Below are 14,481 nucleotides of genomic sequence, written 5' to 3' on the forward strand. Positions count from 1 at the left end.
CCGATGCACAGAAATAGATGCTGGGCAGGGTAATCTCCCATCCATCCACTGGTTCACTCCGTGCCCCACCCCCGTGCCCACGGGGCTGCGTGGGGACTGGCACCAAAGGCAGCGTAGCTTTCCCATGCAAGTGGCAGGCACCCAACCACTTGAGGCGTCACTTGTTGCTTTTGCAGGAAGCTGGGATCCCGCAGCCCTGTACTGAGCCCCACAGTGCCCTGTACCGGCGCTCCACAGTGGCTAACAGGTGTCCTGCATGTTGAGCTCAACACCAGTGCCCCCCACCCCACCGGGCCCTTTATCCCCAGGTTCAAGGATCACATCCTTCCATTACAACAAAGGAGCTGCTGTCCAGGGGCAGTGGGGGACACAGGGGTGGGGAGCTCAGGGGACAGATAGGAGCTGTGTGTGTACTTTCTGTTCAATGTCGCTGGGAGCCCGGCTGTGAAAAACGAAAAGAGATGCATAAAAAAAGCCACGCAATGTGAAAGTGTTGGCATTGTGGCACGGTGGGTTAAAACACCACTTGCTTGTCTGTACCAATACTGTTGGGGCACATTTAGATAGCAGAATCACGGAACTGTAACTCCTTATGAAGAGTGTGACATTATGGGGAAAATCAATGGAGGGGCAGAAAATAGGGGGAGGGGAATCCCAGACCATACAGAATTGTATGATAAACTTCAAGAATTAAAAACATATATATAATAAAAATTTAAAAAAAAAACTGCCACTTGCAATGCCACAGCATCTCACGTGGGTGCCTGTTTGAGCCATGGCAGCTCCACTTCCCATCCAGCTCCCTGCTTGTGGACCTGGGAGAGCAGTGGAGGCCAGCCCAAAGCCTTGGGCTCCTGCACCCGTGTGGGAGACCCAGATAGAGTTCCTGGCTCCTGGCTTCAGCCTGCTGCAACTCTGGCCACTGTGGACATTTGGGAAGTGAACCAGGGGCCAGAAGATTTCTTTCTCCATCTCTCTCTCTAACTCTGCCTTTCAAATAAGTAAAACAAATCTTTTGAAAAAGCCCATCAGCTTTGGAGACCTCGTCCCCCGGGTCTGCCCTTCAGGCTGTGTGGGCCGCGGCCGGCAGGCACGCTGTCCCCTTTGCTCACCTTTCTTATCAGACAAGCTCACGGCCATGATCTCCCAGGTGGTGATGGAGTCTTTCAGAAACACGCGCATCGTCTTCGTGGAGATTCTGCATGGGCGAGGGGTCGGGCATCAGGGCGACACGCCCAGCAAGTGCAGGGATGGGGCCTGCTTTGGGCACCCGGCGCTAAGCCCTTGCCCGAGTGCCCTGAGCTGGGCTGGGGTGCAGAGCAGTTTAAGCAAGAGGAAGTGGGAAACTGTGGGGTCTTGCCTCCCCTCAGACGGGGTCTCCTTTCCCTCAGACGGAGTCTCCCCCTCAGACGGGGTCTCCTTCCCCCTCAGACAGGGTCTCCCCCTCAGACAGGGTCTCCCCCTCAGACGGGGTCTCCTTCCCCCTCAGACGGGGTCTCCTTCCCCCTCAGACGGGGTCTCCCCCTCAGACGGGGTCTCCTTCCCCCTCAGACGGTCTCCTTCCCCCTCAGACAGGGTCTCCCCCTCAGACAGGGTCTCCCCCTCAGACGGGGTCTCCTTCCCCCTCAGACAGGGTCTGCTCCCTCAGACGGGGTCTCCTTCCCCCTCAGACGGGGTCTCCTTCCCCCTCAGACGGGGTCTCCTCCCTCAGACAGGAAGATCTCCCCCCCGAGCTAGGACCTCCTCCCAGCTCAGGGACCTGGTGTGGGGACGAGGGTCAGGTGGGCCTCTCAGCCTCACCCGTTCTTGGCCGGTTCTTTGAACTCCTCGATGGTCCAGAGCCAGCTCTCTGGGAAGTGGCTTCGGGAGACAATGTCTTCTTCTGGCATGATGTCCTCATTCAGGTCACCTGTGACAGGCCAGAGGCAAGCTTAGGACAGAACGCCCTTCCTGGCTGGCCCCTTGCAGGTCATCCCTTTCTGGGATGGATTCCTTCCGGGTCAGCCTGATGGCTTAATTAAAAAAGAAAACCCCTGGGATGCCGCATGTTAAGCTGCTGCCAGCAGTGCCGGCATCCCATAAGAATATCAGTTGGGGTCCCAGCTGTTCCACTTCTCTTCCAGCTCCCTGCTGATGATCTGGGAAAGCAGCAGAAGATGGCTCAGGTGCCTGGGCCCCCCCACTCATGTGGGAGACCTGGACGAAGCTCCTGGCTCCTACCTGGTTCAGCCCCAGCTGTTGCAGCCATCTGAGGAGTGAACCAGCAGATTCTCTCCGAGATGCCGAGTTTCAGATAAAGAAACAAATCTTACAATAACAGCAACAGGTGCATGCTGTTACAAACTCAACAACATTAGGTTGAGTTTTCCTCATACCAATTGAAAAATGGGGCTCTAGGTTTCCACAGCAACAAAGAAGGTGGGACTCCGCAGATCTGTAAAATCTACCTGTATTCTGGAATCTTCCATCTGAGTGCCTTTGTATCTTACCCCTGAAGCCCTGCTACGAACTGCTACAAGCTGAAGAAATTACACTAACACTGGGGAAGAACACTCCCACGATGTAGACCCCCCCAGCGCGTCAGAGATGCTGTGGAATTCTCCCGAAACCCCCAGACCTTCTCCAATTGACAAGAGAGATTGGTCCTTCTCTCTGGGCACGTCGTAAACTAATGTGCTTGGCGGAGGGCTCAGAGCCCATCACCTGCTTGCGACAACAACATGGGCAGTGCTGTCATTTAGAACCTGGGTGTGCGTGGGTGACCGCAACTTTTGTCTGATGGGCCAGCCCGGGTTGATGCTCCCCAGCAGACCCAGCCTTCATCCCTGTCACCAGACTAGCTTCTGGATCACCTGGCTTTACATATCTATCCTCATGCTCTCTCAGCCAGGAGAATCCTCCTCCTCAGCCAGAGCCTCCTCCCCATCGCCTGGCATCCCCTGATCCCACCTGCCCGCCAGCCGCCCCAGCCCTGGTGGACTCACTCCTGGCCAGGCTCAGCATCCCTTCCCGTCGGTGCTGCTCACGGAGCCGGGCTAGGTATCTGCAGCAGTCCAGGAAGGCTTGTACACACGCCTGGCCCAGGGTGATGAAGCGTGCCCTCTGGTCGCAGGAGAACTGCATGGGGTTCTCGCGCATGCCGCCCTCGCAGCACCTGCGCAGTCCCTTGTCCTTGTACTGGCCCGCTGTGGGAAAGTCATGGTTAACTCTTCCATTGGAACTCCCCCAGGGCCTGCCCTCCTCCCTCCATGGTTCCTGGGTCCCTCTGGGACTAGGCTCCTCACGGAGTGCTAGGTGAGGAAGAGCTAGGGAGAGTGCTGTCCTTTTTCCATCCTCCCCGCCTTTGGATGCGCCTTCCTCCTCCTCCTCTTTGCTTGGACAGGGACCCACCTTTGTCTGTCCTCTTCTCTTGGAGCTGTATTGAGCGACGCCGGCGGGCAGCTGGCTTGGGACACTCCAGTTCTGAACAAAATGAAGAAGCACCCGCTAGGTGGCCCGGGTGCATGGCTCACGGTGGCCATGAGGCCGGGCTGTAACACCTTGCTTCCTCTCCCCCATCTGCCAGCTGAGGGAAGCTGAGACTGAGAAGGAAGAGACCATGAACCCAGCCCCCCACCCTCTGGGTCCTGAAGCTCCACCCCTCCCTGTGGCTGCCCCTTGGGGCTCCTCACGCTTCCTCTGCTCTGTCTGTAGGGCTTTGTTGCTCATGAAGGCCAGGCCTGCATCTGTGAAGACGCCTGCGTAGTCCTTGCCGCTGCCTGGGGTGCAGCCAATGTCAGCCTTCTCCACCACGTCCCAGATCTGCGGAGGGAGTGGGAGAAGGCAGGGGGCCAGGCTGACAGTGTGCACCCTCCCATCCAGCAGCAATCCAGCCGCGCCCCAACCAGCCACACCCCCCCCCATCCAGCAGCACATCCCAACCACGTCCCCTCCGAACCAACAGCCACGTTGCCCTGCTCCCTCTTCAACCTTACCCCCACACTCCCATCTCCACTCTGTCCCTAAGCCTCATCCCCTTCAACCACCCTCCACTCTGTTTCCAGCCCTGTTCCCTACCCAGTCCTGCTTGCTTACAACACACGGCCAAGCGCTCTCAAGTCCACGTGTGCCTCATTCCTCATCCTTAAATCCATCTCAACTGTGTTACCATCTCTGCGTCCCCGACTCCACCCAATGCCATGCCACATCACGCCCACTTTCCTTCCTGGTGCCCAATGACCCACCACGCCCATCCCTTATCTCCACACCCCTGCCAACGCCACTGGAATTCCACTTTCCAAAGACCCAAGCCAGCTGCCACCTATGCCCTCACTGCCCGCCCTGTTGCTACGCTCGTCCCTTCTCCCACCCTCCCACGCTGGGTGATGGCAGAGCACGCCCCATGTTGAAGCTGCCCATTCCTTGGGCAGCACGCCCGACCACGAGCCCTCATGTCTCCCCTCAAATGAAGGTATTTCTATCTCGCCTTCCAGCTCCAGGCCAGCCCCCTTCTGTTCTGCCTCTGCCACCCTTGCACACACCTTGCTCTGAGTGAGTTTATTCTTCTTGTTCAGCACGAACACACCCTTGTCCACGGCCACCAGCCCCACTCGGGCCCCATGGTCACCCTCTAACTTGAGAGTCATCTGCTGGCCAGGCAAATGCCGCTGGCCGTTCTGTCCGCCGCCTTTGACCACCAGCTGTGGGCGGAGGTTGGAGGAGCAGGGAGAAATTAGTTCTTTGGGAGTTACAGGGGCAGAGAGGACAGGGGAGGAGGCGGCGCTCCCCAGGGAGTGACAAGGAGAGGTGTCGAGAGAGGGGAGAAAGAAGAAAGGGGCGCTCACCGTGCCCACACACGTGTCCTTCACGTCCACCCAGACAGAGTCGGCCACCACCTCCCTCTTGCCACTGGCACCAATCAGAGTGTAGTAAGCCACCAGGCGGAAGGAGGGGATGAAGTCGGGGGTGATGGTTAAGGGCAGGACTACCAGGTCCTGGCCGGGCTCTCGGACCTGGCGACCCGCCTTCAGCAGCCTCCCCTTGTTCATGATCTGGTGGGGGGGTGGGGAGGGTGAGAACAGGTTGGCGGAGGTGAGGCAGAACCCCCCCGGAAGGACGCAGCGGGCAGGGGCGGCCCACGCACCAGGTAGGTGTAGTAGCGGATCTTGGCGTCCTGGCCCGGGTCTGTGCGCAGGTGGAAGTGGACGTGCAGCGACTCGCCGGGCTTGAGCTCCGTGCGGGGCAACGAGAGGTGCAGGTAGTTGTTGGAGTTGTATAGCGTGGTGTAGGGCAGGGCCTGCATGGTATTGGTGGCCTGGCGGGCTTCTGGGATACCCTCCTTTTTGGTGCGCACCTGGTGGGGGTGGAAGTAAATGCTAGCCAGCTGGGTCCCTAAGGGTGGCCGCCTCCTCATCTCCGCGTCCTGGGGATACGTGTCCACTCAGTGACAAAAAGAACTTGGTGGACGGGAGGTGATGTTAGGGAAGTTGACATGGGCAGGGTCTCTTGAGGAGACACGGGCGAGAGAAAGGAGATGAAGAAGAAGTGAAAGAAATGGGAGGAAAGAGAAGAGGAAGAATAAGAAGATGAGGGGAAGAAGGCTTGGGGGTTTCCATGCTGATGGCTCTGAAGGCAGGGAAAGGGGCCATGAGCCAGTGTGGGCCACAACCCCTTGAGGGCACGAAGAGATTTCTGCGAACTGCTTTGCCCAACCCAAGGAACTCTACTAAGTCTGTCATGCAAATGACATGATCCCTGTATGCAAATGAGAGGACCAAAATAAGCCAGCATGCAAATAGTAGGATCCTTTCATGCAAATGAGACTCCAATAGGCCTACATGCAAATGCCAAGATGTCTTATGCAAATGAAAGGTTCTTGCTAGACCTCCATGCAAATGACAAGATTCCTACAGGCCAATGAGAGGCTCCTACTAGACCTCTATGCAAATGACAAAATTCCTACAGGCCAATGAGAATGGCCTTCTAGACTCACGGTGATGGACAGGGGCTTCCGGCTGTTGGGCGTGTTGATGCTCAGCTTGGCCACGCCGTCATCTTGGGTCAGAGATTGCACGTCAGAGCCCTGGGTCACCACAGGCACGCGGCGCGCTGGGGTGCCGTCGGGGTTGGTGACAAACACCTGAGGACGTGGAGTAGGTGGGAGGAGGTTCAGAAGGAGCCTGAGGCGTGGTCAAGGCAAAGACGGTGGGGTCCCGTCCCCTGGGTCTCACCATGAGGTCGAAGGGCATGGCGGGCTTGAAGAACGTGGGTGTCTTGGTGAAGTGGATCTTGAAAGGGGAGGTCACGATGGGGATCCCAGTGCGCTCAGCCTCCACCATGTCGCTGCCTGAGGGAGGCCGGCTGTGAGAAGCAGGCCTCCGCTCTCACACTGGGCCATTCCTTCCCACGAGGCCTGGCCTCTCAGCCTAGCTTCCACCCTCCTCCGACAGCGCCTCCCGCCCCGGCAGAGCCTCACCGGACTGCAGGAGGACGGTTGCCGACACGTACAGTGACTTCCCCACCAGGGCCTCGGGCCGAGCGAGCTCCACCCCGTCCAGCAGCACCTGTCGCTTGAGAGTGGCCTCACCGTGGCCGTCCACGATCTGGGGGAGTGGGGCGACAGGGGGAACTCAGAACAGGAGGAAGTGGGGTGAGGCAGGAGGAGCAGAGGGGCCAGACAGGGGGGTCCCGGCAGGTACCTCAACGCGGGTGAGGGAATGGGCCAGTGAAATCCTCTGGTCTTCATCCTGAACCCCAAAGATGACGAAGGCGGTTCCATCCACGTTCTTCCCATACAGGAACCTGCGAGGTCCATTGAAAGCACATCAGAGACCCGCCTCCTAGCCCTGGTCCCTTGCCATCCGTTTACTTGGGGAACCCAGCCTCTCCTGCCCCTCCCCTAGGCCCTCACCTGGCCATGATGGTGACCTGCAGACCCTGCGGCTCATCGATGTAGTAGAATTTCTCCACGGGCTCCAAGATGACCTCGAAACTGGGCAGCACTGCGGTGACAGACACCCAGACACCGTGCGTGGGGCCCAGCCATTCAGGTGCTCCTGCCTCGCCACCTCGCCATCTTGCCACCTCGCTTCCCCATGGCTGACCCTGTCCTTACCATACTCCTTCACCTCGAACTCAGCTGAGAAGACTTGCTGTGGTGAGTGCTCATAGAAGGCCCGGATCTTCCACTGTCCCATGCTGCAGGGATGGGACACAGGGGTGGTACCCATCTCCATCCCTGAGCCCCTCCTGTGAAGGGGTTGTCCTGCCCACCCCTCTCCCTCCCCACCAACTGGAGGGTCTGGCATACTTGACCAGCTCCGGAATGGGCCAGGACAAGGGCAAGATTCCATGCTGGTTGTGCGAGGACAAGGTGGAGCGCTTGACGGCGACGCCTTCAGGGTTCTGCCAGGAGACAGGTGGTGTGTGTGTGTGAGAGAGAGAGAGAGGGGCTCTCTAGAACCCCTAGGCTCCCCCTGCCTGACACCTCTGTGGGACTAGGGGCAAAGGGCATGGGTATAGTTTGTAGGCGGTGTGGTCCTGGGCAAGTTGTTTAACCTCTTGGCGCTCACTGCAGCCAAGAAAACAAAACCCTGAGCCTTGGGACCCTGCACCTGCATGGGAGACCTGGAAGAGGCTCCTGGCTTTGGATCGACTCAGCTCTGGCAATTGTGGCCATTTAGGGAGTGAACTAGTGGGTGGAACATCTGTCTTTTTAATAAATAGAGAAATCTTTTTAAAAAATCCGCTCTCCCAGCTTTCCTGGGACAATGTGGAGTGTAGCCGCTGGGCCATCCACTCAGGCTGCAACATCAGGTGACACGCAGACAAGAACTGGGCCTGACTGTGCCCTGCGTGAAGTGTGGCCCACTGTCCTCTTGGCAGGAAGGGGTGTCAGCTCCCGGGTACTGCCAGCAAGCAGGCCAGGCCGTGTGGGGGTTTGAGCGCTTTTCTGAGAAGTAGAGACAGCATATGCAAAGGCCCTGGGCTTTGGCTGGGCCAGGTGGGGCTGGACGTGAGGGTTGGGAATGCTGTGGGCCTTTTAGGCCAAAGAAGATGGGCGCCCTTGGAGAGGTGGAGGTGGTGCTCGCATCCGTCCCTCTCAATGTGCTCTGCCTGTGGCCTGGGCCAGCCGTACCTCGATGGTGATGATCACCGTCCGGCCTACGGGCAGCAGGTTGTGGTCCACGGTGAAGACCCGGTAGAGGACTGTAGGGTAGGGTAGGGAGTGGACAGAGAGACAGGGTGAGCCCCTGGGTGAGCTCCACCCCGTGCAGCGTCACTCACATGCAGGGCTTCGCTGGGCCCTTGCCTTGATTAGCCCACGCATGCGCAATCTCGCTGGCCTCGATGGCCTGATGCACTGAGCGCATGCGTGGTCTTAGTCAAGCCTGGCTGTGCCGGCAGTGACCTTGCGCATGCGCGCTCGTGCTGTCTCCTCGAGCCTCTCCTCGGGCACGTGCAGGGCATCGCCTGAGGCGCATGCGCCACACGTGTCAGCTCGCTGGCCTGAGGTGCCGGGCGCGCACGTGCAGCAGGCTGGGGCCTCGGTGGGAGCGTTGTGCGCGTGCGCAGTCATGCTGGGCCATCCCACTCAGCGCCCTGCGCGTGCGCAGTCTGCCGGGCCCCCTAACCCCCCCTCAGCGCCTTGCGCGTGCGCAGTCTGCTGGGCCCCCTAACCCCTCAGCGCCTTGCGCGTGCGCAGTCTGTCTGGCGCGCACCTGAGGAGCCGGGCGTGTAGATGGTCTTGTCGGTCTGCACGAAGAGGTAGCCATTGTGCAGGCTGAGCAGCACGGCCTTCTCCACCGTCGTCGTGCCCGCGAACACCGCCAGCACCGTCAGGTACTTGGGACCACTGCCTGGCTTGAGGTCCTTGTTGCTGGGGATCTGGGTGGGGAGACGACGTCCGCGCTGGGCTGCAGGGCTCCCCGAAACCCCGCAGGGCCCCCAGACCACAGACCCCCCAAACCCCACAGGGCCCCCAAACCCCTCAAGGACCCCAGACCCCACAGACCCCCTAAACCCTGCAGGCCCCAAGCCCCGAAATCTGCCCTGAACTCCACGGGCCGGGCCGTCTGAACCTCTCCATCTCCCAGGAGCTTGGAGTGGGAGGAGCCTCCAAGGGGAGGAGCCTGTAAGGGCGGAGACTCACAGGGAGGGGCAGGACTCCGAGGGGAGGGGCTTGGAGTGGGAGGAGTCTCAGATGGGAGGAGCTTGTTAGGGTGGAGACTGGGGGGGGACAGGACTCAGGGGGAGGGGCCTGGAGTGGGAGGAGTCTGAGGGGAGGAGCTTGGAAGAGGAGGCGGAGACTCAGAGGGGTCTGGCTTAGCCATCAGCCCACCCTGCTCCAGTCAGCGCCCACCTTGAAGGTGACGTTGCCCAGGTAACCAGTGGCCCTGGTCAGCACCAGCTTCTCACTGAACAGCACTTGCTTCTTGGCCGGGAAGTCGTGGATGGTGACAGAGACCGGGGTGTCCGCCGCCACATCGTGGGCCTCCAGCACCACAGTCTCGTCGCTTTCCAGGCGGATGATGTTGGGTGTGATGATGGAGTACCTGGGGGAGGGGATCCAGGAACGGGGTGAACCCCAGGGCAGAGGGCTCCAGGCCTCTCCTGAGTGGGCCACTGGGCAAGCCCCCCCTGCACTTCCCTACAGCCAGGCTGCTGTGCCCCTCACGCTGGTCCTGGAGGGGGTCCAGTGAGTGCCCGGGGTGCCTGCCAACCCAGTATCCAGATCCTGGATCCCTGGACACTGTCATGTCCTCACCATGCCACCCCAGCCCCTTCAGCCGTCGGGGCGTGGCATCTGAGAGCTGGGACCCCTAAGGCTGCAGGTCCCAGCAGCCCCTCTAATCCACCTACACCGAGGGCTCCAGACGTGTCCACCTCAACAGTCCCTGGAACCCCAAACTCACAAGCACCCCGACCTTTAAAGACTTGAGTGAGTCCACTATAGACTTGAGTCCTCTACCACTCCAGTCTCACAAACACAGCCAAGAGCCAACGCCCCGACCCCGCACACAGCCAAGACCCTGTACCCCCAACACACAAAACCCTTAAGGCTTGAGATTACCCCCACTCCTGCTACACCATCGCTCAGTACCCCCACCCTGTTGCAGTACCCACACCCTGCACATGCCCAGGAGCCACAGGCAGCGCAGGTACAAACTGTATATTCAGCCTGAGCTTAGGAACACTTCAGTACAGCCCACGTTCTCCAGGGGCCTGGTTCCACGCACACATCTACCCCCACCCCCCGTAAACAGCCATGAGCACTCACATGGGATCTCCCAGGACCAGGGGGAGACTGGTCAGCAGCAACAACACCAAGCCGGGGCCCAAGGCGGCTCCCATGATGCAGGAAAGGTGGAGGAGCCCGGGGTGGAGGGACAAAGGGACAGGCTGGGGAGGACTGGGCAGGAGCTGCTGGAGCCTGCCTTTTATGCAGCTGTCGTCCTCCCCTCTCCCTGCAGTCTGTCCACTGTCCAGGACTGCCCCAGATTTCTCAATCCCTGGGGCTAGCATGTGGAGGAGGTGAGGAACCAGAGGGCATGACCCTGCTGTGACTGGAGCGGGCTGCCCTTTGCCCTGGCCTGTGTCAGCTCCAGGGCCAGCCCTGAACCTGAAGCCTGGACGTATTTACTCTGGATCAGGGACGCCCCAACATCTGCAGAGTCCATGACCCACCCCAGTGTCCACTTTCAGCCATGCATTTGTTCATTCAACAGAGTTCATCTCTGTTCTGGAAGCTCAGAAACTTCCAGAAGTTTCCATGCAGAGGGAGAGGCAATTTAGGACGGGAGGAACGGAGCCCATGGTGGCCTGCTTGCATCAGGGCTAGCGTGTAAGCACATGTGGGGCTGTTTGCTCTCCTAGCCAGCTCGCGTCCGGGGAGCTGGGAGCTGGAGCTCGCATCTGGGGAACTGGAGCTGGAGCTGGGAGCTCCCACTTGCCCTTCTGTGTTGGACTGTCTTAGTGACTGGTGCCTTGAAACATTCGCCAACTGAGTCCTTGGGCCCCCCTGCATGGTGGGTGTCGAGTCCATGAGCCCCAGGATTGGGGGTCCAGTAGGACCCAGGTCGCCTGGCCCAGGTTCTTTGGCCCACCTGTGTGGTGGGTGCTGGATCCACGAGCCCCAGGGGTTGGGGCACCCGGAGGAGCCTGGGTCCCCTGATCCAGGTCATCGAGTCCGGCTGCATGGTGGGAGTCTGCAGAGGACAGCTGGTACCATAGTCGGGAATGGAGAACAGAGCATACGGACAACTACCCCAGCCAAGCGGTGACATCGAACACCTGGGCGGACGGAGAGACTCTGAGGTGGACCGCGTCCTCAGGATCGACCGCGTTTCACAGCTGCCCTGTCCCCCTGGGCAGAGAACCCTCAGAGCAGGCAGGTGTCACCTTGTGACCCTGGATTGATAGCAGGAAGCCATTTGCCATCCCTGGGTGCTGGGGGGTGGGGGTGGGGGCTGTGTGCGGTGCCTCCTCTTATCTCCCCACAGAAATGGGAAGAAGAGATACAAAGTTTGCAAACAGTGGTCACACCCATTTCTCCCTAAGCCTGGATCCCTCCCACCCTGATGGACTGTGTAAACACTCCCGCAAACAGGAAACTGCTGACTCGCAGCGTTTGTATTCCGCGGACATCCTCCTAGCGCACTGCGCTGGTTGGTGGCCACATGTTTGGGCCGGGGAGGGGAAGGGAGGGGAGGGGAGTGGTTGCTATCATGTCCAGATGAGGTGGTCTCTCTTTGCTGCAGAGTTACAGAGAGATCTTCCACCTGCTAGTTCACTTCCTGAGTGGCTGCAACAGCCCCAGCTGGACCAGGCTGCAGCCAGGAGCCAGGAGCTGTAGGAGCTGCATCTGGGTCTCCTGCACCTGGCCCGTCCTCTGCTGCCTTCCCAGCTGCACAGGCAGGGAGCTGGATGGGAAGTGGAGCAGCCGGGACTTGAACCGGTGCCCCCATGGGAAGCTGGAGTTGAAGGCGGCAGACCTTCAACCCTAACACTCCACACCACAGCACCGGCACTACCCTGTATGTCACACCGACACGGACACACCCTGTGTGCCCTCTGCCAGGCCTCACTGGGCTGTAAGAGCAGCCAGTCTACAGGGGCTTCCCCCAATGGGACAGCCACGGCTTCCTGCTCCCCGCCGGGGGAAGAACCAGCCAGCCCATGGACGCGGGTCTGTGGCTTCCAGCCCTGGGCTCGGGTCTCTCCGTGGGAAAGTGAGACCACAATCACGCCCGCTTTGTCTTTCTTTTTTTTTTTTTTTACAGGCGTGCCCCTGTGGCAGTGGGAGGCAGGAATGTCCCGGTCCTCCGCACGTGGGGCTGGGATGGATTCACACAGCGCTCACCGCTCACCGCACTGCAGGAAATTAAGCGCCACTCCCCCCCGCGGGTGGAAACGGCTAACTCCGTGGCATTTTCTCTGACGTTCCCCCAGCTCCCCCGACGGGGCTGTCCCCACCTAGGGCGTGAGCAGGAGGAAGTGGAAACCGAGCCCCCTACTCGGTGCCGAGAAGGCAGACGCGAGCTGCGGTCCATCTCCTGGTTTCCCCAAACGTGTCCTGGGACAGCGAATCCACCTCTTTAGACGGGCAGCTTCTGGCGCGTGGCACAGCCGACCCTCCCAGGCTGGTGGCAGTGAACCCCTGAGGCCACGAGTCTCCGACAGAAAGACGCCCCATCTGGTCTCCTGGAATGTCATTAGCAGGACCCCCAGGTCCCTGATTCGGGGACAGCCACAGGGCCATCACCACATTTCCCTAGAGGACAGGACCGGGCCACCAGTCAAGGAGAAACCAGCCCCCAACTCCACGCCCTAAGGACCTGCACCCTGAGCCCTCGGGTGGGTGGGCGGGGGTGCCTGAGAATCGGGGTGCTGGCAGCCAGGACCCCTGGCTGTGTGCTTTGCAGAAAACAAACCCCCTCCCGCCCCCTGCCCAGCCGTGTGATGGCAGCGAGCCGACCCAGAGCTGAGGGCGGCCTAGCTGGCCACGCCACACCCCGTGGCTGGTTCTGATGGCACCGAACACTGCCTGTCTGGGACGGTGCCCAACTTGGTTGTTTGCGATTTCCTGTAAATCACGCTGCCTTCCTGGTGTGCCCAAGTAACACTGGCCTCTCTGCCTGCTTTGATTTCGACAGCCTTCAGAGGAAGAGGAGGCGGGGGTGGGGTCAGTGCTCGCTTGTTCCTCAGAAGTGGGGTTCCACGTGGACAGAGCCTCCAGCTGGGCCCTGGGACTTCCTCAGTTCCTCCCCCCGCGCCCCCATCCCGCACCCAGGCCACCAGGGCTCCTGCAGTTTTGCAGTGTCAGGTGGCTCGGCTGTCCGCCTTCTGCTGCAGGAAAGCATCTTACACTCCGGGGTGGTGGGGGGTGGGAGCCTCAGTGGCCTGATCTGAGCAATGGGGACAAGGACAGAGGGCATCTTGGTTCACACAGGTGCTGGGCTGGCCTCCAGGAAGTGACCAGGCAGGCAGGGACTGGGAGGGGAATCTGGGGGAAGGGAATCTGGGGGCGGGGTAGGGCAGAGAATGGGGCAGGCTTTGATTCCCAACCACCACAGGACTTCTCCCTCGGAGAAGTACATTTCTGGTTTGTTTTAAAGATTTATTTTAGGGGCCTGAGTAGTGTCATCCTATATGGGCACTGGTTTGTAGCGCGGCTGCTCCATTTCCCATCCAGCTCCCTGCCTGTGGCCTGGGAAACCTTCCACCCACTGGTTCATTCCTCAAGTGGCTACAATGGCCTTTGGAGCTGAACTGATCCGAAGCCAGGAGCCTCTTCCGGGTCTCCCACGCGGGTGCAGGGTCCCAAGGCTGTGGGCCGTCCTCCACTGCTTTCCCAGGCCACAGGCAGGGAGCTGGATGGGAAGTGGAGCAGTTGGGACACGAACTGATGTCCCTCTGGGATCCCGGCGCTTGAGGATGGAGGGTTAGCCAGTTGAGCCATTGCCCTGCAGCCTGCGTTTGCTGTTTCTTGGGCATGCTGGAGGGCAGGAGGGTGCGAGAGGGGTGGAAGTGGGCGCAGGCTACCCACCCCACGCTCTCTATTTCCCGGATGAGTACAGCTCCCTCAGCCTTCCCCCCGAATTCTCTCCAGGCCCCACAGCCAGCCCCATTACTCATTAACCAGCAGGTAACCTTGACCTGGATGGACCAGCCTTCCCTGTGGCCCTGGCTCCTCCCCTGCAGCCCCCAGCAGGGTCATCAGGAGGGGCTGGGCCGCCCAGGCACTGGCTCGATGGTGTTGTCCCTCAGTGATGCCCCCGCCAGGCTGCCAGGCCACACTGCTGCCCCCTCTTCGCTGGGGACAGGCCACGCTGCACTGTCCAGGCTCACCCTTCTCCCATGCGGCCACCTCTGCCCTTCCCTACGCTCCATGTCCTCCCGCTGACCAGCTGAAGCCTCCTTCTAGAATCTGCCTGCCTTCGGACCCGGGCATCTGGCCTACGGCCAGCATGACCAGTCCGGGTGCTCACCTCTCACGCTGGG

The 14,481-nt window shown here is 60.2% G+C and overlaps 1 protein-coding gene across 1 annotated transcript in view; it reads right to left on the minus strand.

The window, feature by feature from the left end:
- C3 (complement C3) overlaps positions 1-10,378 on the minus strand; it is a 24,342-nt gene extending 13,964 nt beyond the window's left edge. The window contains exons 1-19 of the mRNA XM_040990674.1: positions 10,259-10,378; positions 9,341-9,533; positions 8,700-8,865; positions 8,117-8,187; positions 7,289-7,383; positions 7,094-7,176; positions 6,890-6,980; positions 6,678-6,780; positions 6,455-6,581; positions 6,210-6,325; positions 5,972-6,118; positions 5,123-5,332; positions 4,824-5,030; positions 4,521-4,679; positions 3,672-3,801; positions 3,391-3,462; positions 2,985-3,185; positions 1,801-1,909; positions 1,113-1,198 (exon numbers count right to left, since the gene is read on the minus strand). Coding sequence (XP_040846608.1) covers positions 1,113-1,198; positions 1,801-1,909; positions 2,985-3,185; positions 3,391-3,462; positions 3,672-3,801; positions 4,521-4,679; positions 4,824-5,030; positions 5,123-5,332; positions 5,972-6,118; positions 6,210-6,325; positions 6,455-6,581; positions 6,678-6,780; positions 6,890-6,980; positions 7,094-7,176; positions 7,289-7,383; positions 8,117-8,187; positions 8,700-8,865; positions 9,341-9,533; positions 10,259-10,332 — 2,440 coding nt within the window. The 5' untranslated portion in view covers positions 10,333-10,378. The remainder of the gene's footprint in view (positions 1-1,112; positions 1,199-1,800; positions 1,910-2,984; positions 3,186-3,390; positions 3,463-3,671; positions 3,802-4,520; positions 4,680-4,823; positions 5,031-5,122; positions 5,333-5,971; positions 6,119-6,209; positions 6,326-6,454; positions 6,582-6,677; positions 6,781-6,889; positions 6,981-7,093; positions 7,177-7,288; positions 7,384-8,116; positions 8,188-8,699; positions 8,866-9,340; positions 9,534-10,258) is intronic.
- Positions 10,379-14,481: the final 4,103 nt, after the last annotated feature.

The sequence above is a fragment of the Ochotona curzoniae genome, unplaced genomic scaffold (genome assembly GCF_017591425.1).
Source record: "Ochotona curzoniae isolate NIBS_2020 unplaced genomic scaffold, NIBS_Ocur_1.0 contig_605, whole genome shotgun sequence".
Lineage (NCBI taxonomy): Eukaryota > Metazoa > Chordata > Mammalia > Lagomorpha > Ochotonidae > Ochotona > Ochotona curzoniae.